At 40.7% G+C, this 27312-nt stretch overlaps 1 protein-coding gene across 1 annotated transcript; it reads right to left on the minus strand.

Annotated features, from left to right (window-relative positions):
* Nucleotides 1–1004: 1004 nt before the first annotated feature.
* scyl1 (SCY1-like, kinase-like 1) lies at nt 1005–14530 on the minus strand. The gene is made up of 18 exons (XM_079670607.1): nt 13674–14530; nt 12349–12489; nt 9069–9191; nt 8750–8976; nt 8448–8538; nt 7926–8081; nt 7564–7722; nt 7353–7460; nt 7023–7136; nt 6748–6903; nt 6167–6355; nt 5828–5903; nt 5481–5678; nt 4546–4694; nt 4325–4414; nt 3529–3846; nt 2641–2719; nt 1005–2444 (listed from the first exon to the last, which is right to left on the minus strand). Exons 1-18 carry the CDS (start codon nt 13779–13781, stop codon nt 2320–2322), a joined length of 2607 nt encoding a protein of 868 aa, XP_079526733.1. The 5' UTR covers nt 13782–14530; the 3' UTR covers nt 1005–2319.
* Nucleotides 14531–27312: the final 12782 nt, after the last annotated feature.

The following is a 27312-nucleotide window of genomic DNA, read 5'->3' on the forward strand; positions in this document are numbered from 1 at the left end:
ATCAGTTTATTTGAAGAAAAATTGTCCACACTTGTACAGTGTCTTTACCTTCTCTCGTTACAACATGACCATCCTACAGAACATATCATGCTGTGATCATTTTCTAATATGAAACCTCAATTCGCAGTTTTACATTTCTTACCCTAAATTGTAACTTCAACTGCCCAATTCAGTTGTGACATTTAAAATCGTCCGACAGAATTTAGAGGCATCTCCTCATAAATGGCCAGTGATAATAAAAAGCACATTCAAACTTTCATTCAACAAACCAATTCTCATACACACCTATATCCAGCATGAATTCAGAGGAACGTCCTCATAGGTGGCTGGGTTATAAAACCCATTCAAACATTCATCAAATAATTCACTCAGCATTCAACAAATACATTTGAGCAATCTTACCAAGTTTGAGAGAACCAGAGCACACCAGGGGAAACACCCCCCTCTCAGTATTTCTCCAACAAGTCAGGAGCCCCCCCTTTGCACAGCCAGCTGTGAATGAAGATAAACGTCTCCCCTCTCTTATCAGTGACACCCATAAAACATAATAGGCCTTACACTCAATTTAACAAACCACTTGTGTTTAGTATACAGTAAATATAGAAAATCATAAAATATAATGCATTTTCATTGTGGGTTATACAAGAATATAATTGATTATATATATAATTAACTTTCGTTTCAAGTATTCAACCTAATATGGAGACCTCAACAACCTCTGGATAATCTATATTTATATATTGTTTTTTTGTTTTACTAGTCCAGGCATTAAGAAAACCGTTTCCGAGTTGCCCGTCTTCACCTTAACACAAACCAATAACTTTTATTTTGTGGTGCTTACAGCTTAAAGTAAACATCACAAAAATTTGGAGGGGAATGGATACTCAACATAAGTCTCGGCTATATTTTCTACTGAATAAATAACCCACATTGAGCACTGTTAAGACTAATGCGCTCATGTCCTAAAGACTAACTGTTGTTTTAATTCAAATAAGAAACATAGATTCATTGTACTCATATTTATTTTAAGAACATCTCACATGCTACAAGATTCTCAGTAAATGTTGCATTCACACTTCTCAGTCTTCCTGAACTAATCACATATTCGTTACACATTAGCTCCAATGATGATTGTTTCTTTTCGGCATCATGTCTGGTACTTAGCAGTGAAACCTTCACATACCAATTCCAACACAGAGATTACTTATGGGGGGAATGGTTTGATAAAAACACAGAATCTGTCGATGGGAAGACATTTCAGGTGGAAATGTTCTATTCAAATCGGATGTGATCCTACAGAGCAGATCTGGTTTAAAAAGAAAAAAGGCACAAATAAAAGAGTACAAGGGAACTTTGAGGAAACCCCTTTACCATTACCACAACAAATACTGTCAACAATGATTGGTAGGTAAATCTTACTTCCTCAAATGATGCCTTCATGTTTTAGAAGATCTTAAATTCAGGATTATACAGATTCCTTCAAAAGAGTTCAAAATAAAACTTATTTAAGAAAACCTCCACCAGTGAACTACTAGGACACATAGGAAAAGGCATGTAAACACGTTCATTGATTTTACTTTAAACCAATTCACCAGCATCGATTTACCTAGTTATTTGCATCATGTGTCTGCAGTGTGTGACACATTTAAAGTTCTTAACCAGTCAAATGTGTCTCCCGTCAGGACAGTTCAGTTAAATACAGTGCTGGATGTGCAAAGTTAAATGAACATATTTGTAACTCTGTGCCATGACACATTTTGTTTGGCCACACAAATACACAAATGCATGCAGGGATTGATTTTAAGCCTTACATCTGAGTTAGTTAGTGACAGCTGAACTAAAACATTCATATACACTGTATGTGTGTGTACACTGAAAAACATTCAGCATAATAATACAGGTTTGATTCTGTTATATATATATTTCGCAGTTATTAAAAAAAAAAGTGCCATTTCCTCAAGTCATTATAAGACCAGATGCACATGTATATACATTTACTTTACAACTTCAACTTTATGATTTATCTTTTTATGAATGACTGCAAGGAGTGCTGCTCGGTGCCGCTTTTACACTTTTCTGTCTCTGTGTTTTTAAGCCGGGCCTTCCACAATAAAGCATTTACGAAGCGCTGGAATGTTGCTTCTTCACTCATCAGGTAGTTCCTGAATGAAGAAAGAGAATCCTAAAGCGCAGTCCTCTGACGGCTCACACTCCTCTGACAGCTCACACTCCTCTCCGGTCTTTGTTTGTGGAATGTCAGGCATCCAGTCAATCCGGTCCCTGTTCCCTCCTCTCTATACCGCCCTCAAACCTGCCAGGTCAGTCCAGCTTGCGTGCGCCCAGTTTGAGAGGACCTTTAGCAGCTTTGCGCTCCGCCCGTTTCACCTCCAGCTCCTTCCTCCTCTCCTCCCGTTTCTTCTTGGACAGCTCGGCCTTGCTGAGACCTGGTTCACAATGAAGACAGACAGTTCAATGCAAAGTAGGCTAATAGTCGTCTAACAAGGACACTTCAGCGATAGTGGGAATCAGATTTATTTTGTTCAACAAAAACCATGACCAACAACCTTTTTTTCTATGACTATGAAAATATGGCAGTAAGCCCTCGCTGTGCCTTTATTCAGCATTTCAGATGAGTCTTACCCTGGTTCCCATCCACCGACTCCCAGCTCTCCTCAGCTCCCCATTCTCCTGCGGCCTCTGCAGCCAAGCCCTCTCCAGTCTGACAGGGAGAGAACACAACACACATCACTGAACTGAAATGTTGTACTCATGGTATTCCTGAATTTCCATTTCATCTTCATGTTTTCTTGACCTACAGATGTCCTTCTTATCCTGACCGTGCTGTATTGTTTCACCATTTAAAAAGACAACACATTTATTATTCCCACCTTCTGTTGTCTCCATAAAGTTTACAGTTATATATATTAGGGCTGTTTACCCTCATATAATTTTTATGAATAAACTATCTATTGGTGATATCGACAGATCTGTAAAAACAGTTTCTCCTCATAAATCATACAAAAGCATCACTTTCAAACAATATTTACCAGATGTGCTTATGACTTTCAAGAAAATAAGCATAAAAAATTACTAATCATCTGAAGAAATTAAGCGGGCTGCCCCCTGCTATACATTCTGTCACACTTCTTTTTGCATAACAACATGAAGCTTAATTTGCAGACCTAAAATATTTTAAAACTGTAAATACAATTAAAATCGAGTGACCCTTTATATCCCTATTGAAATATTTTTGTCTAATATTCACTTCAGGTTTCAACATTTCTGGCATTTTTTTAAATAAACAATCTGATGATTCTTTGAATCTGTCTATCTATTGCTCTTCTGTGTACTTCTGTGTTTTTAGTTTACTTTTGTGTATATATACATATGTATATAAATATTTGTATATGTATATATTTTTTATATTTCTCAGGATTGTGCGAAACAGTATTTTTCGATCTTTCGGTACACACAAAGTGAAAGATTGACAATAAAGTTGACTTTGATTTTGCACCCCGCCCTCCTCACCATGGGAGTGCCGGCTGTGTTTCTCTGGGACACGCTGGTGAACAGATCATTCTGATTGGCTCCCACGGGGCCCGAGCTGCCACTGTCCCAGTTGTACTCGCTGGCTAACCGCACTCCTTCGGCCTCGGGGAGCGTGGTATTGGCCAAGGTGGTGTCCGTGTCCTCCTCCCCCCAGTCGTTGCCCCAGCCCTCCTCCCCTGCAGAGCTCTGCCCCGGCCCTTCCTTCTCGTTGGACAAGCTGTCGTCTGCGTCCCAGCCCGAGCTGCTCCAGTCAGCGCTTTGCTTCTTCACCGCCACGGAGGACGACGACCGGCCCACCTACACATTGGGAAGATTTGAAGAGTGAAATGAAGACGCATTGAAGTAATATAAATATACGCCAACATTTTATCTACACAGCAAACACGGACTACAGAGTTCTTGAACTCCATAACATCTTACAGGTAGGTGTCTCATATATAAACCCTGACAGTGAAGAACACAACAAATCCTGCACACAAACGATCACTTGTTTGGAACAATTCCTTAGTTTTTTGTGATTATGGTATTAGCAACCATACATCTTTAGTAAAGTGTGTGGCATCATTCTTTGGTTTTATTTTCCCCACAGAAGACACATTTGATCTAAAACATTAACGACTTATTGGTATAAATGAAACAAATCCTGTTAAACCATTTAAGACCAGTATAAAGGAAATAATATAGGAAATACTAATACCAGTGTCATTCGCTTTAAAAGTATATTACTATCAAAAAAGATGGTTTGTGTAATGGATCCAAATGAAAGCGCTCATACTCCTTTGTCACTGGCTTTCTTTTTGGAAGCTGTCGTCCCTGACCAGTCAGTGTTCCAGTCATCCGGCTCAGTGTGAGCCTTCTCTGGATCCTATAAGAAAGAGCCAACAATAGATGGGGTTTGAATTACAACCAGATAATACAAAACAAAAATCTCACATACAAATGTTTTTAAATATCAATTTCTAATTTATCTTTGAGTCAAAAGTGTTGAAATCTTACCTCCAAACTTCCCCAATCCTCCTCTTCATCCCAGCGGTCTCCTATTGGCTCCTCCTTTTTGTCCATTACTTCATGAATCTGTGATTGGTTGGCATGATTAGAGGCAGCAGGGGGAGACACAGAGGCTTCAGGAGGTTTACCTTCAGAGCCTGCGACAGTCAGAGAAAAGCCAAGAGATACGGGATCAGAAGAAAGTATTTCTCAAAGGAAACAACTTCAACGTGTGTTTTCATGTCTTCAAGGAGTACTGTATATCAATAAAGTTGTGTGAAGTTGGTTGTGTCAAGAAATCAGATATATTAGTTGAGGTCAGGTGAGTGAGCTAGACCTTGGTTTGGTTTGAAGATTAAAAGTTAATCATAATAAAACAAATCAGCAGGTAAGGAGATGGAAATAAGTTAGTTTATCATCGGTAGCTTCTTGTCTCTGCTTGAGGTGATGGCTTGGGACAATAAGCTGCTACTAGCATAACACAAGTGAATCTCAACTGTTGGCGGTTGAGCTGCATTGTGGGCAAGATTTTACCCAAAAGAAGAATGTGCGGAACTAGAATCACCGCCCTGGGGTTGTGTGCAGTTTAGTTGCAGTTTGAATCCATGTTCGTCCACAATGTCATGACTTTATCTTTTTATCCTGTTTAATAAGAAATGTCATACTTAATAAATGAATTATTTTTATAGATTTGTTCAAAGATGTGTTTTGTAAGTTCATAGTGACTTTTGCCTTTTAAACCTCTAATATCTTATCAGTTCATCTTTGAGTACATACAAACTCGCGTAAGGACCCGATAACCTTTTCACTGACAAAAAAGCACAGTATAAAAGACAATATCTACAGTTCTGCTGCAGCAACTTTCTCCTTGTTTTAAAAAAGAATTGTTTATGGAGAATCCAACAATGGGATAGTAGTCAGCAAATGGAATCTGAACAACCTACCTGGTGCAGGCGCTCCATCAGGGGCACTGGTCGGGCTGATGGCGTTGGCGGGCTCTCCGTCCTCAGCGGCTGCCCCCCCCTCCGTCCCCGGAGCGTTGCGGATGAGTTTAGAAGTGATGGAGGACATGCCCGTCACGGCCCAACCGGCCCAGGTGGCGGAGCCTCCTGCAGGCTGAGCACACGACGCTACATCCTTTTCTGCAGGACAGACAGGAACGAGAGCTTCACGTTATTCATTTTCGAAATATATAGCTGAAATAAATTGTTATTCTGCTCCCGGTATTTGAGCCTTTGAAACTTATTTTGCTTTTCTTTTACCCAAATGTGAGATTTCTTCAGTTGCATACCTATTTCAGCCAGCTTGGTGGGGTCTTCTGACACCGTCTCCAACTTGGTAAGGAAACTCTTGATGGCTTTAAATGCCTGACAGTGAGAGAGAGGAAGGAGGGAACATCTTGGGTTACATTGAGACAGATTTAAATAATCAGGTACCACTGAGGTAAAACATCTGTATAAAAAGGGTTCCTTTAATTCAAAATGTACTTGATTCAGCCTTACAATATCACTATCCTAAAACAACCACAGCAACTTATAATGAATTAACCATTGTGCTGCTGATAAACAGGACTACAGACACTAAAAGCCATAATAAACACCACGCAGTCACAAATCTCAGTCATGTGTACCTGGTCCCTGACGCTCTTATCGGGGTCCACAGTGATGGTGCAGAGGGTGGGGAGGATGCGGGACGCACTCTCTGTTATGCTGTAGAAGTTGTGTGTTGCTGCGAAGCCCAGCACACCGGCTGAGCGTGAAGCGGGGAACGGGTCCTTGGTGGCGCGTGAGAAGGCGGAAATCAGAACACGTTGCCGAGTCTGTGAAGAGAGGGAAAACAATATTATTTAACTGGAACAGATTCTTTACTCAATGGACTAAGGGGTTTTTCCATTTAAAAAAAGGAGAGTTCATCCAAGTAGTAAAATGAATGTTTCCTTTTACCTGTAGGGCTTTCAACATAGATTTATGAAAAGCACTACAGGTGATAAGAAAAAGCAGTATTTTGGATTTTGGGGTGAACTGTCTCTTTAGATTAATTAATAATGATAGGCAGTGTGCTGTGCAATAGCTGCCCACTGCTCCTACTACTAGGATGGGTTAAATGCATATGTCCAATGTCACTGTGTGTGCTGTGTGCATGTATGTGTGACCATTAAAGAGGGTTTCATCCCTCCGATTCTATCTATTAGTACTGTGGCTGTTTTTTTACCCCGGCGTTGAGGTAGGAGGCGATCTTGCCCAGGCAGACGGTGGTGTTGCACCGGATCGGGCCCTGTTCATCTCGGGCCTGCAGCCGGGCAAAGTGACGCATCAGCTCCTGGTTCAGGTTGGCCTCATTCAGCTTGGGAGCCAGCAGCAACATAGACTGAGGGTGAGGGGGAAGGGGGAGAAAGTTGTTAATGTCAGGGCTGCAGGAGGATGACAACATCCTGTATGCAAGCAATGTAATGACAGCTCTTGGTTTGCTTAAAGCGGTCAAAGTACCTTAACAGTCTGTTCTCTGATGGCGGGGTTGGTGTCTGTGAAGCCGTGGACAACGTGAGGGAAGATCTGGGAGTTGACTGCTGCCTCGTTCAGATACTGAATGAACTGCTCCATCTGAGACAGAGAAAAAAACACTTTTATTCTTCAACATAGATGTGAAACACGCAGATAGTGATATCATTTTCAGCTAGATCTTATATTATATCCTACTTTTAACTATATTTATTTGACCTTCTCTGTGATAATACATGGGGAAATTAAATGACAAATAAAACACAAGCGGCATGTTCTGATTCTCAGGGGGAGCTAGATGAAAAAGTCCTTTCATACCTGCTGCAGCAGTCGTATCCTCATGGCCCTGTCTGTGGAGGAGAACATCTTCACGATGACGGGGATGATCTTCTGTTGGTACTCTTCTGCTGACAGGAACTTCCCCACCTGGCAGAGAGACAGAGGAAGAGGAAATATGTGGTATAACTTCCAAATGGATATTGGATATATGGCCTGATATGTAATAAGGTGTGAAAGTTGAAAGGTTCACCTTGAAGAGCGGTGTGAGGACTACGGCGCCTGCATTGCCAAACTCGAAGGCGGTGAGCAGCTGAGGCAGGACCTTGTGTTTACAGAAGTCTTCGGGGAAAGAGTCCAGATTTTCACTCAGATCCTGGAAGAACTGCTGCTTCTCAGCCTGCTCCTTGATCTAAAGAGAAAGAGTTTCAATTCCACTATTATCAAAATCTATTGTACTATTATTGGTTGTTATACTATAATAGAGTTTCAGATGCTATTCCCGCATGATTGCCAAGAGGATAGTTTCATTAGAACGTGATCCGTCTCCATTTGGACAATCGATATTGTGATTTTATTGGTGAGGTTTGAATGTCTTTATGCAACTCTACAGACCTGTATCTCCTCCAGGAAAAGGTTGCTCTCCACAAAGCTGTTGCTGAGGAATCCCCCGGAGGCTTTACAGTTTTGGAGAAAGCGGGCTGGGTTGGGCCGAGCTCGGGGGTTGGCCCCCACCAGCTCACAGTAGTGCGGCACCAGGGCCTTAGGGATCTGTGGGAACAAAGAGGACATATGAGAGAGAAACACGAGACTGTGAAGACGTCTTTATGTCACAAAGATTCCTTTAAGCAAGCACTGGAACAATGACGAATCTGTAGGTTTCTTTCTTTACTTGAAGGCAACTCGGCAAGAACACATCGATTCTGCTTAATCCCCTTAAGTTTAATCCGACAATGTTCCTTCTGTACATAACACCAATATACTCAATAAACACAGAATCCACATTTTTGGCATATGTTGAATACCAGAATGTTTTTCACATCACATATCCGATACCTTTAACAACATCGGTTTCTGAAAACTTAGAATTGGAACTAGCCATGGCAGAGTAATAACACAGAGGAACTGTTGGCGTACCTTTCCGAGAGACCGGAGCGAGGATGTGCGAGGCAGCGGCCCGTTGAACACCTCCCAGATCAGGCAGCCCAGCCGCCACACCTCCCCCGCCCTGCAACACACATGCACAATGTTTAATACTAGACTTCCTACAGAAAACTAGGCATTAACCAGGAGCCGGTTTGATGTCACAACCACTCACTCAGGCAACTTCCCCTCTTATGAACCTCTTCCTGTCATTTACCAAATATTCTTATTGCTGCTTCTCTTTTATTCCTGTATAACATTTTATTCTAAATCATACTGACTCACTCCTCTCTTACCATTTCTCTCCAGTGTTATTGGCCATCTCTGGTGGGTCATATCTTTCCATGTCTGGGTAAACAGCCTTGGGGGTAGGTAGGGAGACCCCAGTTGGGTCACCCTGCTCAGGGGCCACATGGTCGAGGGACCCAAGCTTCCACTCCCCAGCTCGATCCACAAAGACAGCCGATACACCCACGTTGTTATGAAGCAGATGACAGTCATTGACCAGGAAACTCAGAGCTTTCTGTTGGTGGAGGTAAACAGCAGAAGTGGAGTCAGGGCTTACAGAGAAACAACTCCTGGCAGTATCGGTGGCGCTGTTTCTACTATCCTTACCACTATCTGGTGCAGGCCCCAGGAGACCTCCAGCTCCCCTGATCCCCCCTTCTCTGCCTGGGCCTTCAGGTGGACGGCCAGCGGGGTCACCTGCTCAGTGACCAGGTACAGGCTCTTCTCTGTCTGTGAAGAAAAGCAAAGTACAAATCAACTACTATTGTACGTGTTGGTTTTATTGCAGCAACTTCATTTCAGAAAAACTGAACTGAATGGCTGCTTGAAAGTATACAAACTAGATCACAATAATTAAAAACGTTTATACTAAAATACAGTCATTACATTACATTACATTGCATTTAGCTGACGCTTTTATCCAAAGCGACTTACAATAAGTGCATTCGACCAGGAAGATACAACCTTGAAGAAAACAGAATCATATAAGTACATCAGGTTTCATAGAGCTAACACATTTCAAGTGCTACTCAAATGGCTTTAGATAAGCCAGCCCTTTATTAGTATATAAGTGCTTTGATAGTGATTCTATCGCTCAAAGTGGAGTCAATAGAGATGAGTTTTCAGTCTCCCCCGGAAGATGTGCAAGCCATCTGCTTTCCTGATGTCAATGGGGAGCTCAAGGGCCAGATCCATTCGCAGCATGGTACGCAAGTACCAGTGTCTTGAAGTGGATTCTAGCAGTTACTGGAAGCGAGTGAAGGGAGCGGAGGAGCGGCGTGGTGTGGGAGAATTTAGGAAGGCTGAAGACCAGACGAGCCGCTGCATTCTGGAGGAGCTGCAGAGGTCGGATGGCACATGCAGGTAGACCAGCCAGGAGGGAGTTGCAGTAGTCTTGGCGTGAGATGACGAGAGCTTGGGCCAGAACCTGCGTCGCTTTCTGGGTCAGGAGGGGACGTATCCTCCTGATGTTGTAAAGAGTGTATCTGCAGCAGCAGGTTGTAGCAGCAATGTTTGCAGTGAAGGACAGTTTGTTATCTAGGGTCACACCCAGATCCCTTGCAGTCTGAGTCGGGGAAACAACAGAGGTGCCGATGTTGATTGTTAGGTCAAGAGTGGGACAATCTTTTCCCGGAAGGAAAAGCAGTTCAGTCTTGTCAAGGTTGAGCTTGAGGTGATGAGCAGACATCCACTGAGAGATGTCTGCTAGGCAAGCAGAGATGCGTGCGACGACCTGGGTCTCTGAGCGGGGAAAGGACAGAATTAGTTGGGTGTCGTCAGCGTAGCAGTGGTATGAAAAACCATGCGGGCTAATGACAGACCCGAGCGAGTTTGTGTACAAGGAGAAGAGGAGGGGACCAAGAACAGAGCCCTGAGGGACCCCTGTAGTTAATTGACAAGGGTCGGACTCGGACCCTCTCCAAGTTACCCTGTAGGTACGGTCTTTGAGGTATTAGGTGAGGAGGGAAAGTGCAGTGCCTGAAACTCCAAGTTCTTGGAGAGTGCGAAGGAGGATCTGATGGTTCACCGTGTCGAATGCAGCAGACAGGTCCAAAAGGATGATGACAGAGGAGAGGGAGGCTGCTTTAGCTGTGTGCAGTTCCTCAGAGACAGCAAGGAGAGCAGTTTCTGTGGAGTGACCTGCCTTGAAACCAGACTGGTGCGGATCCAGCAGGTTGTTCTGATGGAGATAACAGGAGCGTTGTTTAAAGACAGCGCGTTCAAGTGTTTTAGACAGGAACGGGAGGAGAGAGACAGGCCTTTAGTTTATAACATCAGACGGGTTGAGAGTGGGTTTCTTTAGGAGAGGGTTTACTCTTGCCTCCTTGAGACTTTTTGGAAAGTGAATAGAAGTTAGAGAAGTGTTGATGAAATGGGTGAGAAACGGTAGAATATCAGGAGCGATAGTCTGAAGGAGGTTTGAGGGGATAGGGTCCAGAGGACAGCTGGTAGGACGGGCAGAGGTAACGAGGGTAAGAACCTCACTTGGAGAGAGAGGGGAGAAGGAGGTCAGGGTGTGGGTGAACGGCGGGTCTGGTGACCCAGCGGTGAGTAAAGGTGAGTCAGAATAAGAAGAGCGAATATCATCTACCTTTTTTTCAAAGTGGTTAACAAAGTCGCTTGACAGAAGGGAGGAGTGGGAAGGGGCTTTGGGGGGTTCCAAGAGGGAGGAAAAGATAGAAAATAGTTTTTGGGGATTGGAATAGGAAGATTGGATCTTATCTTGAAAGAAAGTGCTTTTTGCCTGAGTGATCGAAGCAGAGAAAGAGGAGAGGAGAGCCTGATAGGTTAGGAGGTCGTCATGGTGTTTGGATTTCCACCATTCCGCTTTGCTGCCCTAAGGATGGTTCTATTAGCACGCAGTGCGTCATTTAGCCAGGGAGCCGGAGGGGACTGACGAGCCTGCCGAGATGCGAGAGGACAGTCAGTGGCGATTTCATTAGGATACGCCCGTACAATTTAATTCAACAGCTCCGCTTTTAAATTTGACTTAGTTTATAATGTTCTTAATTGTTTCTTATTTTTTTGTTCTACTATGGTCCAAAAATATTTAACTCTTCTTGTGGCATCTTGTGGCAGATCCAGCGCAAACTATTCCCTCGATGCTAAACAAATGATTCAATAAACGCCTTACAAAAAAATTAAAGCTCCACATTATAGGCATCATAAAAGTAAGCTTTAAGGAAGTATTGTGGTGTTTACTATACATAAATATTATACAATAAATGTTAAATAATCAACATTATTTTTAAGAATCCTAAAATGTATGAAATGTCTCTTTATATATTTAATTTTCAATTAATTCTTATAGCAAGACCTTTAACAGGTGCACCGATGGCAACCATGCTATCATAATAAAAGTACAGCATAAGTATTCTATGATATTACTGAGAACACAAAACCGTCTAAGAATCAGCTTATATAAAAAAGGTAGAATAAAACAACTTTCGTAAACAGTGACATTCACACTCACCTCTATCTGAACGTAAACATGCAGAAAAAAGCAAGATGGTGGAGATGAGATACTAACACACACAGAATTGTTCAGCATGTCAATAAGCAAGCTGGGTGACAGTTTCGATGTTGAATACCCAAAAGTAAACAAAGTAGCACACACCAAGGTCTTCAGGACAAAATCAGACAAACATGCTGACGTTTTGGCTTGATGGTGTTTACCATAATACATGTGTTGATTTGAGATTACTCAACATTTTCCTTTGGTTCTCTGTGTGTGTGCCTCCTAATTACCTTTGTGTATTCAGCTTTGAACCTTTATTAATTTAGGTTAAGCACCACAAAACAAATACAGGAAATACATTTTTATAAACAATGTCAGTGTTTGTGTTGGGTTTAAGATGATGAGGGCAAAATACACACAAACACATACCTCCAATCCATCCACATAAGCCAGGATGTTTGGGTGACGCAGGGTCTTCATACGCTTGAAGGCAGCCTTGGCGAGCAGGGTCTGCTGCTCCGTCCCCTGCGCTACCTCGTACAGAAACACCGACACCGGCTCTCCATTGGTCTGAGGACAGAGGTTGGGTTAAAACGAAAGTAAATAAAAACTAAATATAATATAAATATTTCAACCTGTCATGTTCAAATGAATTACAACAAGCATGATGAAAACAAGAAGCTGGTGTTTTTTGAAGAAGTAAAAACATGTAATGACATCCGAACTGATTAACAACATCAAGCATGATACAGTTATCATATAGTGAGAGAAAGGACATATTCCTAACTAATAAAAGATAGGCAATAAAATGTAGTCTCTTAAAAAACTAAAAAAATACTGAAAAAAACTAAAATTGTTCACATGAGGAACTTTTTTCCATGTAAATAAAATATCTGCAAACGTTTTTGTTTTTTGTCCATAATAAATGATTACATCCTAGGCTTCCATGTTATTTGAATAACAAAACAAGCTGGGTCTATTTTATACAGAATCCTAATGTGTACTGACATTCATAAACACTATAAATCTTGAGATGAACGTATGGGTGCGATAAATGTTACGCAATGCATACCTGTGTAATGTATTTCTATACATTTGTTAGGGATAACATATTAGGAAAATGTTGTTTCGCAATGCATACTCGTAAAATGGGAACTCTCAATATAAGTCCTCCTGGAGTAATTTTCCTTTTGCTGTATGAACAACTCCTTGAATGTTTATTAGCACATTTATGATTTGTAATATTTAGAAAGCAGATGCTTGGCTTTCTTTATCTGGCCCTGCAGTGACGGTGATGACACCGACAGTCAGGATTGAGTTGCTCAGTTATAATAACATGGATAGATATTTAAATGAGCTGCTGTAAGTGATGTCCGATAAGGGACGGAGACTTTATTAATGTTATAAAATTAGCTTAAAAACGATTTCAGAAACAGTAATTAACTCGGCTTTAACGGAGTGACGTGGCGAGAAATACGTGTATGTCTTTTGGAGTAAACAAAGCCGAAGCTCACTTCGTTAGCAATAAATAAACGATACCTAAGGAATGGAGAAAATGAAATAAACAATGACATTCGATCAGGGAGGAAGATGATAGAGATACGGACAGACCTGAGCCGAAACAACGCCTATTAACTACTGGACATCACGTCTAAAGGCTAAATACATTAGCGAAGAGACAGTGACAGGCCTCCATAGCCTCCATAGCGATGCTAACAGCTAGTCGAGGATCGGTGTCGGTTTGCCGCTTTTACCTTTCTCTTCCCCCGGTGTAGACTCCATATTCCAGACTTCTCCTGAAAGTCTGGCAGGATTTCATAGGCAAAGTCTTTGACAGGATCCCTGGCAAAAAATGACCACATCTCCTCTTTCCTCCACACCACATCAAACACACACACACACAACTAAACAGACCGCTAGGTAGAAGAGGCTAGCTAGCGAATTGGTACGAGTGTAAAATGGCTCCGGGTAAAAGTTCTGCCTGTATGGTGGTTCCGCTCCTCTATTCTATCTCATCACTAGTTGCATGGTAAATCATATCTAATTTTAGCTGATAATAGCCGCCCTGGATAGATTCCTCTCAATGTCTAACTCAAGTCGCAATCTGAATGATGTCCAAGCAATTGGTTTTGATAAACTATCGGTGAGCTGGATGCAATCCTACCTGGAGGGGAGAGAACAGATGGTGGAGGTAAACGGTACTCTGTCCCCCCCCCCCTCCCAGTGAGCTGTGGTGTTCCACAAGGAAGCATATTAGGTCCGTTACTGTTCCTAATTTATGCAAATGACATGTCATCAGCATGTGACCGCAACTTGTTCCTGTTCGCGGACGACTCAGCCCTGCTGGTCTCTGACAGGAGCAGATTGCAGGTTGAAAAAACCCTCAGCTCCGAGCTCGGCAGAATCTGCACCTAGCTCGCCGATAATAAATTATCATTACACCTGGGTAAAACAGAGTCCATTCTCTTCGGTTCGAAACATAATCTCAGCAAATCCGACGACTTCTCAGTTGCAGTGGGTGACAATATTGTCACAAGTAAGAAGGAAATTACATACCTAGGATCTATTCTTGAGGCAAACCTCTCCTGTGACAAAATGGCATCCGATGTAATAAAAAAAGTCAATCAAAGAACTAGATTCCTATACCGGATCTCCTCTCTGGTAAACAAAAACACCCTGAAAATTCTGGCAGGAGCACTCATTCTAGGGTACTATGACTATGCTTACACGTCATGGTACCATAGCACCTCCAAGGCGCTAAAAATAAAACTTCAAACATCACAAAATAAACTGCTCAGACTACTGCTTGACCTTTCATCTAGAACCCACCTCACCTCTGCCCACTTTGACAACCTAGGATGGCTTAGAGTAGACGACAGAGTACAGCTACTTGCAATGGGCCTGGTCTACAAGATCCAATACACCTCTATGGTACCCATGAACATGTCAAAATTCTTCCCAAAGGTCAAGGAATATCATGATCATAACACCAGAGGGAGCTCCACAAATCATGTAAAACCCAGATTTGGCACAAAAAAAAGGGGAATACACGTTTCGCAATTATGCCACATCAAGGTGGAACGTTCTTCCCACTACTGTAAAGGAAAGTAAAACTATACTTACCTTCAAAACCTCTCTTAAAGAGCACCTTCGCGGGAGAGCATTGCAAAACTGGCTCCGGTAATGGTACAAATCTCAACCTGTCGTACAATGGACAGCTTCCCCCCCCATCTATGTATATACTCGCATTTTAGACTCTGTTACTAACTGTATATCTGTAGACTTGGTATGTCTTAAATGTCCGGTTAGGATGTATTAGAACGAAATCTAAAATGAAATTTGTAAGTAAGCCATCTGTATGTAAAAAAACACCTGTATGTAAATTGTAAATAAGCCATCTGTATGTCAAATATGTCTTGTATGTCTTAAATGATATGATGAATTGGAAATGGGGGACCCTGATGTAAACAAGACGAAAGTCTTTCTCTTGTCTGCATCCCCTTAACAATTGTATGTTTTGAGCTGTACTGTACTGTACCCAATATACAAGCTGTTAATAAACTTTTCAATCAATCAATCAATCAAGCCTCATTTGGCAACAACATGACTTAATACAAATGTTTATTTTGATATATTACTTCTCCTTGTAAGAACATATTTCTTGCCAACATCTCTACTCTATGGAAGTTGAAGTCAATGTTAAATAATGACAATGATAATGTCATTAACATGTGTCTAGTGTGGATGCCTTCAGTTTAAAGTAGCCGATTTGTTTTCCAATGTACGACAAAAACAGGGCACAAGCATGCTGTTAGCCTGTTTGGTTATCTATCATGCATTTAGATCTCATCAAAAATATTAAAAGGTCATTTATATCCCCAAAGTGACCTAGGTGAAGGGAACACAGTAAATCACCAACCAGAGCTAAGTTCTGGAGATGAAACTGCAAGGTTATATAAAGACTATTTATAAATCTTTTTGAAGGTTGGTAATATGTTGGACAGTCAACGGAGCTCCTTCTCCAACAGACTGCTGCAGCTCCGCTGTCACAAGGAACGATACAGGGAAACATTCCTGCCCACTGCAATAACACGACAATAAATCACCTCTGGCTGGAAGAGAATTCTCTGCTACATAGTTTCTCTTGGAATAAAACCACATGGTACATTTATATAATCTGTTCTATATTTAAATATTCCATCGGTCATATATTTAAGTATATATGCATGTATACATAATACCTTAATTCAACATGTATATTTTCAACTTTCTTGTTTATTTCTAGTCTTTGAATTTTTATTACAATGCCATGTCTTTTTTATGCTACAACATTTCCCAAATTAGGATCAATAAAGTACTATCTTATCCAGACAATGGTTAATAAATAAGCTTCTTTTCAGTCTGTCTTTTCATTTTCATTTAATATACAGGTAGTTTTGCTTTACTCTCTAGCTTTACAAAAATTGTTGTTTTGATAAGCTTTCAACCTCAGTTAAATTGTCGCCCATTTTTATTAAGTTTGCCATCTGTATATTGTTTAGTGACCGGAACAGTAAAGACAAAACTCCTGTAACACAGAATACTTCAATTAAAAGTCTATCCCTATGGCTCCCTTTATCAAGGCTTATATTAACTTTTCATTGAGGTACTAAGGTTTCTAACTGAAATTGGCTAACTGAAAGTTTAGCCAATTGCTTCAGGAATGTACAATTGGCTCAATTAACACAAGCCAATTATAAGAGGATCTTTCAAGACATTACTTTTTAATAAAAGCACACGAGGGAACTGAACTACATTTTTAATCATGTGCCGACATAAGTATTAACATTTGGAGATTATGCTTCGTTTTCTGTCCCGGTTTAATAAGTAATCTGTATCTTCTTTATGTTAAACCTATACACCCCTAATGTCACATACAGCACAATCTCACATTTCAAACACAAAAAGCAGAAAAACACCACATCAAATTGTATGCAAAACAGGAAGGTTTTATTTGTCTTATTTTAACATCTTGTGGGCAGGGGATACGATAAACTTACATTAAGACACAGGAACATTTTAATATGACTTGGTACCTGGGAATTCCAGCTTCCCAATAAACTTTGTTAATTGACTTTTCTGTAATACATTTCATGTGAAATGGTAAACATGCTCATCATCCAGTTAACAAAATAAATAGATTAGTCTTATTTAACTTCAATTTGCAACATATGTTTGATTGGCTTCATATTATTACCCCACAGCAACTTTAGAAAGGCAAAGACACCGCAGGGGATTGAACCCTGTCCCAACAAAGTCAGGAGTGCCACCACCGGAGTCTTTTGCTTTTTTTGTTGTTGTAGCTGTTATAGGTAAAAGCAAAACCTGGAGGAACAAAAACAAATTTGTTCCTCCGGGAAAAGAAAACCCCTCAACACCTGGCTGCTATAATTTGTTGTCACCACATGGGGATTTCGCATGGTCACGAGCCTGAAACTAGAAGAAAGACAACTGGTTTCCCCAATCCCAGCATTCCCCACAACACTTCATTGTTGTATGACTGATTCCAGCGAACTCTTTTATCCATATTTACGAGGCCACAATACCAGCGTCCCTGGTGATACTCAAAGCGGTTTCTCCCTTTGCAATTCAGCTGGACTCGCTGGTCACACGGACAGGCAAGTTTACAGCTGTAATGGAAAAAAGGACAATTAAGCCGCCCCACCTCCCGCCCCATAGAATTCCCACACTTAAAAACCAATATGACAATACGATCATTACAAGAGCTATTCTTTCTCAGTAATGCTCAATTCTTCCAAGTAATAAAGATTGTACCAAGTCAGCCCGTGACTCCCCGCAGAGGTTTTAGTCGCCTGGCTCAGTAGCAAGATAAGTTGAACGAGAAATCTGAAAGGAAGAGAGGAGAATGTTGCCCCCCCCAGAAACCCCTTGACCAAAATACGCCAACGTTTTACAAATCTTCATGAAAAGTATGTTGTGTGTTATGAATAAAATGTTATGCAGAGCTGGGGTGCATGCAACATGTTGAGTTACACATTAAAGCCATGGTATGTTAAAGAAAAAATAAATCAAGGGAACCGAAATTACTTAACTTAGCACCCATGAGACTGAAGTGATGCAGTATTAGCGAGACAAGCTTGCAGCTCTTGATCTTATAGTGACTGGATTCTCAGCGTTCCATCCCAGAGGATAAATTAAGACTTTTTTTAGGCAATTTGACCTGAGAAACCATAGGGGAAAGAAAAGAGGCACACACACAAACACAGAGGGCGGGGCTTCTGCGAAGGACGTCGGAGGGGTTTCGGATCTAAGCTCAAGCGCACAAGGGGTTGGTACTTCATTCAGGGGCCACACTCATATTCGCTGACAGCTTCCACAGATGGCTTTGCATTCAGAGGCAGGCGAGATCGGAGCAGACAGACGAAAATGATCTGAAACAAAGAGTGATCTACACAAAACACCCACCACACAATACTCAAAGATTCGAGTTTTACTCATCTTGTGTTTTAAGATGCAAAGCAATAGGGCCCCGGCGCCAAAGAGGAATGGGCTAGTAAAGCATTGTTGTTACTCATGATTTCGAGGTTAACAAAGCCAGTTCCAAGATGTCATTTTGATAACTACAACATTGCAAAAGTTTATTTTGAAAAGGTAGCCCAACATCTTACTACATGCTGCAGGTTAGAGGACTTCACTCGCTGCTGAACCAGTCTCACGCCCTGATCTCAGATTTCTGTAAAGAGAATTGTAGGAATACACCGAACCAATGCACAATATTAACTAAAGCAACACATTTGCGCTGCATTACAGACCAAAACAAAGCTGCACAATGCACAGCTTTCCTCAACTGCTTTTTTTTTTCTCTCTATCTTTGAAAATCGCACAGTTGCACAATTGGGAGTAATTTTATATGACCAAGCTACCACTTGCACAGTTGCGCAAGGGCAAGCAGCTGAGGGCTAATAATTCAGAAACATCACATTTGAACCTGACTCCATTTGCTCAAACTGCGTGTTGGTTGATTTCAAACGACAGGATGATTGCCGTGTTGTTCTACGTAGACTGCATTCTTCCTTTGGACTGTTCTGTAAGATCAAAGAGGCAGACAAGAGACACCCCTACACCCCCCTCACAGTATCGTAGAACTGACTATTGTTATCCTTACCCAAATGCTTTACTGCAGATAACGTCAGAATCAAAGAGGGTACATCAAATCCTTCCATTATTACAAGACTCTTGTTAAGAAAGCACAACAGTGCCATTTCTACAGAGAAGTATAGCAAGTTGCTTTAATTTCAAGAACAATGAGGACAGTGAAGCCCATTCAAGATATGTGACCGCTCTAGGGTTGATAATTATCCAACATCATTTTTTGATGGATTCAACTTATCTGCCTTCAATTTCCACTTTGAAAAGGATGTCACTCGAACCCAGGTCACATCCGTGCTCTACAAAGCTCCAGGCTTAAGTCATACCTGAAAAAGCACAAGAAAAGCTCCCCCACACAAGCCCCCCCAAAAAAGAACAAATGCATACCAAAACTGTATTCAATCACAACAAGCTATGCATTTATTATGCAATAAGAAAATCCTTTACAGATAGTTCACTCATTGTATTGTCAATACAAGGCATAGTAACTAATTGCAAAGGAATTGCAATGGAGGAATTTAGCCAGACAATGAATGTTAAAAGAGAAATGTGAACACATTTAGGGACCTTACGTGAAGCTCGATGTGCAAGGACACTTGTACAAACAATGAGTTAGGAGAGTTCCTGATGGTCTCGGGTATTGGAAAACGCACAGGACACAGCACACTGAAAAATGCAAAGGAAAAACCCTCTCCCCACAATACCCCTCCAATGATGCAACACAGATCTACAAGACAATTACTAGCATTACAGTGCCCCTACATTAACGACACAACTGTATGACTAGAAATACAATTCATGAAAGATTGAAGCAAATTTTCCAGAACATTTAAATACCGCAAGCCGGAACGCGAGGGATTCCTTCCTTATGAACTGTAGACGTGGACTTTGGTGTAGATTTTTGAAGGACGGCCATACAACTTAATCTGCAAGAGTAACAAATACACAAGCCCCTCCCAACCCAACAAAGCAACTGCCTGTACAGAATTGCAATGATTTCTAGTAAGGAGATTTGTTACCACCCTCTCTGGGAAAACAGAGCTTCTTGCTACACCAGGAGACTAGATTTGAAGTTGCTATCCTGCGGGGCAAAGAGTCCACTCGAACCCGGTTGGGTACGCCTGGAGGTTTCCTACTCAGGCCATTTTGCGTTGGGTAACATGGAGCTGTGAAGTCTAGGGAAGAGACTGATTAACGCCCCACAACCCCACCCTCCCATTACCCAATAAGATGTGCATGAAACTCAATTTACAACATGTTCTGAACAAGGTAGAAGTAATAAAACCCAATAGGTTAATTGAACAATATTAAATACCTTCCTACATCTCTTTAAACCGCAGTGGATGCACATGATCCCGATCCATAGTACTATAGTTAATAAAGATGTGTATCAAAAGGGGGTTCTTTCGATGATCCACTTTAGGGGGCAGGCCTGTGAAAAGAAGAACTCGAAACACGTTTTAAATGTCCCCTCCCCCTACCCAAATACCTTTCTTAACCCGGATCAACTAATTAAAACATATTTTTTCCTTTTTAAGCAAACATTACTGTAAACTACACAGCATAGGCAATGATGAGTTAATGTACAGGATAGTTACACCCTCATGTACATTTCATGCATTAACTCACTGCTCAGGTTAAGAAGTAGATCTGCACCAATGGTGCGCAGCTGAAGCACTGAAGGGTTGCTGTATACACACATCAATCGGCCGCACAGGAGACCATCCACTCTCTCACTCCAATGACGAAAGCTCCTTTCGGGGGAAGACCTATCGAACAACATGGGACTGCCTCGATCCGGCTGGGGGAACTACTTGTGATCGCAGGGGTAGAGAAGTCCGATAAGATGTTCCTCTCTCCAGCACACTACCAAGGCATTCATCACAGCAGACACCACCACACGCATGTCAGCGCACAACAGGAGCGGTGACCACGGTACAAAACGATTTACACGGCTTGCCTGTAAAGAGGAAGAGAGAGCTGTGCGAGAAATTGTGTTCTACAATCATTTCTAGGAAATAGTATGAAAACTGCCTGAAAATGTTAGAGAGATACCTCTACCCAATATACAAACCACCGCCTTGCTTTAAACTTGTGAAGCTAGAAGACTGTGCGCCCTGTCCCCCCCTTGCATCACTGGCTGGCTCTGGAACTGCTTCAGGATGGCCGCTCTGCTGCTGCTGCTACCCTGCCCCTCTGGCTCCCTCTGGTGTACACTTCGCCAACAACTGCTGCAGCTGCTTCATGCTCTCTTTGGCCCCCTCTGCTCTTCCCTCCATGCCCTCTGGTCCTTTCCTGCCTGGAAACACTCTGGTCCTCCCAAGCTCCACACTCTGGTCCTCCCCGTGTCCTCGCTGGTCCTTCGATCTTCATCACACAACTAAGTCCATTTTTTTAAAATTACTACAATAACTAAGTCCATTGGTCCACTCGATAACTCAGTCCATTTCCCCCCCCCCCGTGAAAAAAAAAATCTTCTTTCTTCTTTCTAAGTAATTTAAATGATGGGAAAAAAATACATATCATCCTCTATGCCTCTTATTCACTGAGCAACAGCTTGTAATAAAAGCTTTGATTCCTTACGAATTGCCTTAAAACTGCAGTTTCTGTGCATTTCTTTGCCCAAAGGAATTCGCTTGAAACAAAGAGATGAACGTCTTTAAAAACGAAAAGCGCAATGACTAAGATACTGCAGCATAACAAAAAAAGGTTTGCTTATCAACGCGTTCCCTAATCATGACAGATCATCGACGGTTTTGATTCATTTACTCAAAAAAAATATCGTCTTAAAAAGGTTCTTTGGTTTTAGTTACCTTCTTTTGATTAATAAGATAATTAGATTTGACTTATCTGACCCAATCTTCATTAATGTTCACCTCTTTTGGCTTGTTTCAGTGTAAGAATAGAGAATATCCCCAGATAATTTGCTTCTAGCCATTCACATCTTAACTTATCTCTTGGTTAATCTTTTCAGGTTGAAGTCACCTCTTCTTTTTCTTTTTTTTTTACTTCAGTATTGCATCAGTTTTTTTAAACATTACTTTATAACAACGTCTGCGTCTTCATCTACCCTTGTCATCTTGCTGTAAGCCCTTTCTTGTCGAGTAACATCAGCTAATAGCGCACAACAGTAATAACTTAACGGTCGTTTAGTCACGAGGCTTTTTATACCATAAGCTGTAAGATAATAGCCTTCAAAACAAAATTCCTTCACCAACTCTGTGTAGCTTTGCAAAAAAAACTTGACTGGAAGCTGACCACGCCCTTTCCATCTCTTTCTAGGTGCGTCACCACAAGTTATTCAAATCGACCAATAGCCAACCATTACAGGCTGCTACGTCACGGCCCCCATCTTGAGCCAACTGCTGTTAGAAGCACAACTTTGTTTACGATTCATTTTTCTAAACTTTGCGTTTAACCGTAACGTCATATAATATAAACGTTACGCTATCCACTGTCAGGCTAACATACCGAACGTCTAAGAGTAACGTCTTAACGTTGGCATTAAACACGAGTCTATTTTTGGCCCACTTGCCCTGCCGTTAGCTACGAGCTAACATTAAGTAGTTTCGAAAAAAGTGAAACTTAGATATCTGATTAAGGCAGATTTTTCAGTGACATTTGCCAACTGAAGCGTATAAATCAAACTAAAGCTCGATCACAAAAAGTTTAGTATAAAAAGACAATAGAAGGCACAACATATCCTTCATATTGAGGCTAAGCGTTTAGACAGGGACTTACGCTTCCCTGAAAATACAAAACTTTGAAAGAAAACCCGAATATAATGTGAGGTAGAATACATCTACACATCTTCAAAGCTAACGATTGAATCTCAAAGTAATAAAAGGAAATAAAAAGAACGGTTTAACCTGTAACACCTCTAACCGCGCCGGATTCGTTTCAATGCAGTCTGAGATGAAATGGCGTCACCAGTGGTATTTATACTGTTTGGGTGATCCGGATACGACAAGATGTGGTATTCATCCGGTGAAAAAAGTAGTCCCGCTTTAACAGGAACAAAACGTACAAAAATAAAGTTTGGCGTTCGATTCAAGCTGAAACTTGAAAGAATATGCATCAGTGTGGGAATATGGGGCACTGTTGAACATAGTATTATTGCCCAAAGATGTGTTCATATTCAAACTTCTTCAATACAGACACTGAGTAAGTTTGTGTTGATGTTGTCAATTGACTTCAGAATGTTGGACATATGTTGAATGCAAACAGATAAGTTATTTACATTAAAAAGGGAAATGTTCAGCCTTGCACCACGACATCCAATAGCTGACGTCACAGGAGCTGCTGTGCGGATGAGTTTTTACTTGTGTGCAATGCGGTCCGACCAAACCGGATCAAACTAGAATGTGCTAGAGTTGCCGGATCTTATTCCCCTTTACTGCAATGATACGCCATTTGATCGACAAACAATAGAAAACAGCTAACTCATCTTCTCTAACTTGGATGGCCTATGTTCAATCACGTTTGTTGTTGTTTTTTGCTAGATTTGGCAGTTGCTGTTAAAGCTACTGGTGCTGGCTGGCTGTATTTTGTTTTTCAAATATGATTTGGTATTTTGGAGACCTGTATTTACAAGCCTCTATTGTGTGTATCATGGCTCTAATTTGCAACCAAGCTATATACTAGCGATTCAATAGTTGGCCTACAGCTTTGGGGCTGCAAGGTGTACGTGATATGACTAGAAATATCCAGAAACATCTAGTGGAAGTTTGTCCCTGTGATGAGGTGGAAAATTACCAGTGCTGAAAGGCCAACATGTGAGGTACTTTTGTTCACCAGTAGATGGTGCAGTGAAAGCCATGCATTCATGCTCCCAATGCCTGAAACCTTCCTATGTGTTTTCCTCTGCTGATCTGGTTGTCAACTTGATTGCAGTAGCTTATCCTGGACATGTCTGGGCAACCTCCTTCATGTTACTATTTAAGTGACAACTCTTTGTTATTGACACTGGCATTTTTAGTAACATTATTTATTTAATTGACTAAACAGAACTAACATTCCTAAATAATACATGTTGTAAACATTCAGTTATGTGGATAGAATGTTGACTGAAATAGTCAACATTCTTCATTCTTTTTTTAAGCAAAATGGTAAAACAGATCTCATAATCATAAGTTGCCTTGGGAGAGTGTCCAGTGCTGTCCGCCAACCTTTTTATAGTCACAGGGCAAAAATATCCTCATTACACATTTTAGAATAGCTCAGTTTAAATTCAAAAGGTGGGAAAGAGCGCTTACTGTCATAATGACAGTGTCATTGATCAGCAACGGCCGGGCGTGGTTTTCCTCTTTATGAGTTTCAACCAAGACTGTAAAGGCTTCAACCCCTCCCTACCTCAACAAGTTGATCTTTTTAATGTTTATTAGACAGGTGATAGTCACACATTAGCAAAAGAGACGTCTCCTTTCATGTGATACTAAGGCCTGTGATCTAATCAAGGCTCACCAAGACATTTTTGTGGTATAGGCCTACTTGCAAATCAAGGCGTTTTTTTTTTACAATTTGCATATGGTACTTAATGATTTTGTGCAAAGTTGGGAAGCAAAGTTAACGGTTACAGGATATAGTTATGAATGTTGAAGAGCGAGACAGCACAAACATATTCCATTATGGCACTAATGGAATTAAGTGAGGAAATAGCAAACTGCATGGACAATACAAAACAAGCAGTGGGAATATTTATAAACCTACAAAAAGCATTTGACGCCATAGATCACAACATTTTACTGACAAAACTGTAAAGGTATGGCATCAGAGGGGAGGGATTAGACTGGGAGAGATTATTTAAGCAACAGACAACAATTTGTTGAAATAGGTGAACATAAATCAGAATACATGAACATAACTTGTGGAGTACCTCAGGGGTCTTTGTTGGGTCCAAAGCTGTTCATCATATACATCAACGATATTTGCAGAGTATCAAATATATTGATAATTATTTTATTTGCAGATGATACTAATATTTGTTGTTCTAGTGACAATTTGAAACAGCTAATGGAGGTAATAACAGCAGAAATGGTTAAAGTAAAACATTGATTTGATAAGAACAAATATTCCCTAAATTTAAGCAAAACAAAGATTATGCTATTTGGAAAACATAAAACAAATCCACAGGTGCAATTCATCCTAGACAACATAAACATAGAAAGAGCATATGCAAATAAGTTCCTTGGTGTGGTTTTAGACCACAACATCAGCTGGAAACCTCATATCACTCATGTAAAAGCAAAACTGGCTAAGACTAGCGCAATATTGGGGAAAGCAAGACACATTTTGTACTACAACTCATTGTATACTCTATATAACACACTGATATTGCCATATCTGATTTACTGTGTGGAGATTTGGGGAAACACTTACAAAACCAACCTACAGCCGTTATGCACATTACAAAAAAGGGCTATAAGAATAATCAATAATGTTTGATATCTTGAACACAAAAATTCATTATTCTTGAAGTCACACACACACACTGAAGTTTACCGATCTGGTTAAATTTAAAACTGCACAAATCATGTACAGAGCAAGAAATAATCTACTTCCTAGGAAATTACAAACATTGTTCATAGACATAGAGTGTGGGTATAATTTGAGAGCAAATCTACATTTCAAACAACTCAAGCTCAGAACAACTCTGAGAAGTATGTGCATGACAATCTGTGGGGTGATTTTATGGAATGGTTTGGAGCAGGAGTTAAAACAAAGCACAAATATAATTCAGTTTAAAAGGATGTACAGAAACACTTTTTGGGAAAACTATAAGAATGAAGAAAGGTGATTTAAGATGAGAAATTATTGTAAATGTATGTATAAATGTGAATCTGTAAGTAGGAATAACTTGCAGAAATTATTTAAAGGATAATCATTGATCAGCAGTAAGTATGGGGTGGGAATTAAAATTCCTCCTGCTCCCTTTCGGACACATATGATTTATTATTATTATTATTATTAATATTTTTGTTGAATATATATACATATTAATATGAACATTTGTGTTGAATATATAAATATAATTATTAATATGTGTGTTGAATATATAAATATTATTATGAATATTGATAAATACTGTATTTTAACAATACGGTATTCTGTTTTTCAAATTTTGTATTAGTTTTTGTTAATCTCGAAATAAAGATTGAAATAAAAGGACATTTGTGCAAACAACACTTGCATAACTTGCAAGTTATATCAGTGGGGTCGATTAACCGTTATGGATCCTGTGCGAGGGCCCGATCGATTGTCTCCTGTATGAGGACAAGGTCTCGCCCTTTCAGCTGGTTCAATGATCGCCCAGCTGTTACATCAGGCGTGATGCAAAATCAAGCCACCATCCAGAATTTCATACATTCCTGCTCACAAGCTGGATTTTCATTATTCTGCATTCAGCCACTGAGGGAGACGACCTTATTCATACAAACAATCTGGCAGCTGGATACTACTGATTACTGAGCTAGCAAGTTAAGCACATTATTTATTTTTCACAATGTGCAGTGGACCCGTGCTCTACCTACTCTTATGATTGGAAACAACATTGGATTGTCGTCTGGTCTGGAGGGATGATCTCTGCAGCTGACAAAAGTTGTAACTTCATTGACAAAAATATTTTTCTTTAAAGCAAGAAGAAACAGCTGATTGCCAACAAGGATCACCGTCAGTGACAACATATAAGAAGAGACAGAACATGGATACGTTTTTTAAGCCTGTTCACAGCCCCTCTGGCCCTGACGAGATCAAGTCACGGAGGCATCACCACCACCACCATCTCCCCCATCACCAAGACCCGCAGTCACACAGGTAAGATTTCTATTTGTCAAATGGAAGACTTTTTGGAAATACAATTACAAACACCCTGAAGTTTTTCTTTATTGAGCAAAAGCCACATTTTGGAATCCAATATATAGATTCTGGCAAAAGTTAAAAGTGTGCAACCTCATAATACAGATAGGCGGGTTATTTTCATAGGTCATGAGGATTTATGCAGAGCAATGATTGGCACTGAATGGTTTAGGAGCAAAATATACATGTATGATCATCTATTAAGAACCATCCACACCTTTCAGGTTGTCTGAGACATGGAGTAAAAACTAAACACTGAGAAGCAGCATTCAGTTTTACACGCCATATATCTAGAATAAACTCACAGAAAACAACAGGTCGGCTGCACCTCTTAACTCTTTCAAAACAAGGCTAAAGACATCTCTACGCCCATGCCTTTTTAAAATCAAA

Source organism: Notothenia rossii (assembly GCF_949606895.1).
Source record: "Notothenia rossii genome assembly, chromosome: 3".
NCBI lineage: Eukaryota > Metazoa > Chordata > Actinopteri > Perciformes > Nototheniidae > Notothenia > Notothenia rossii.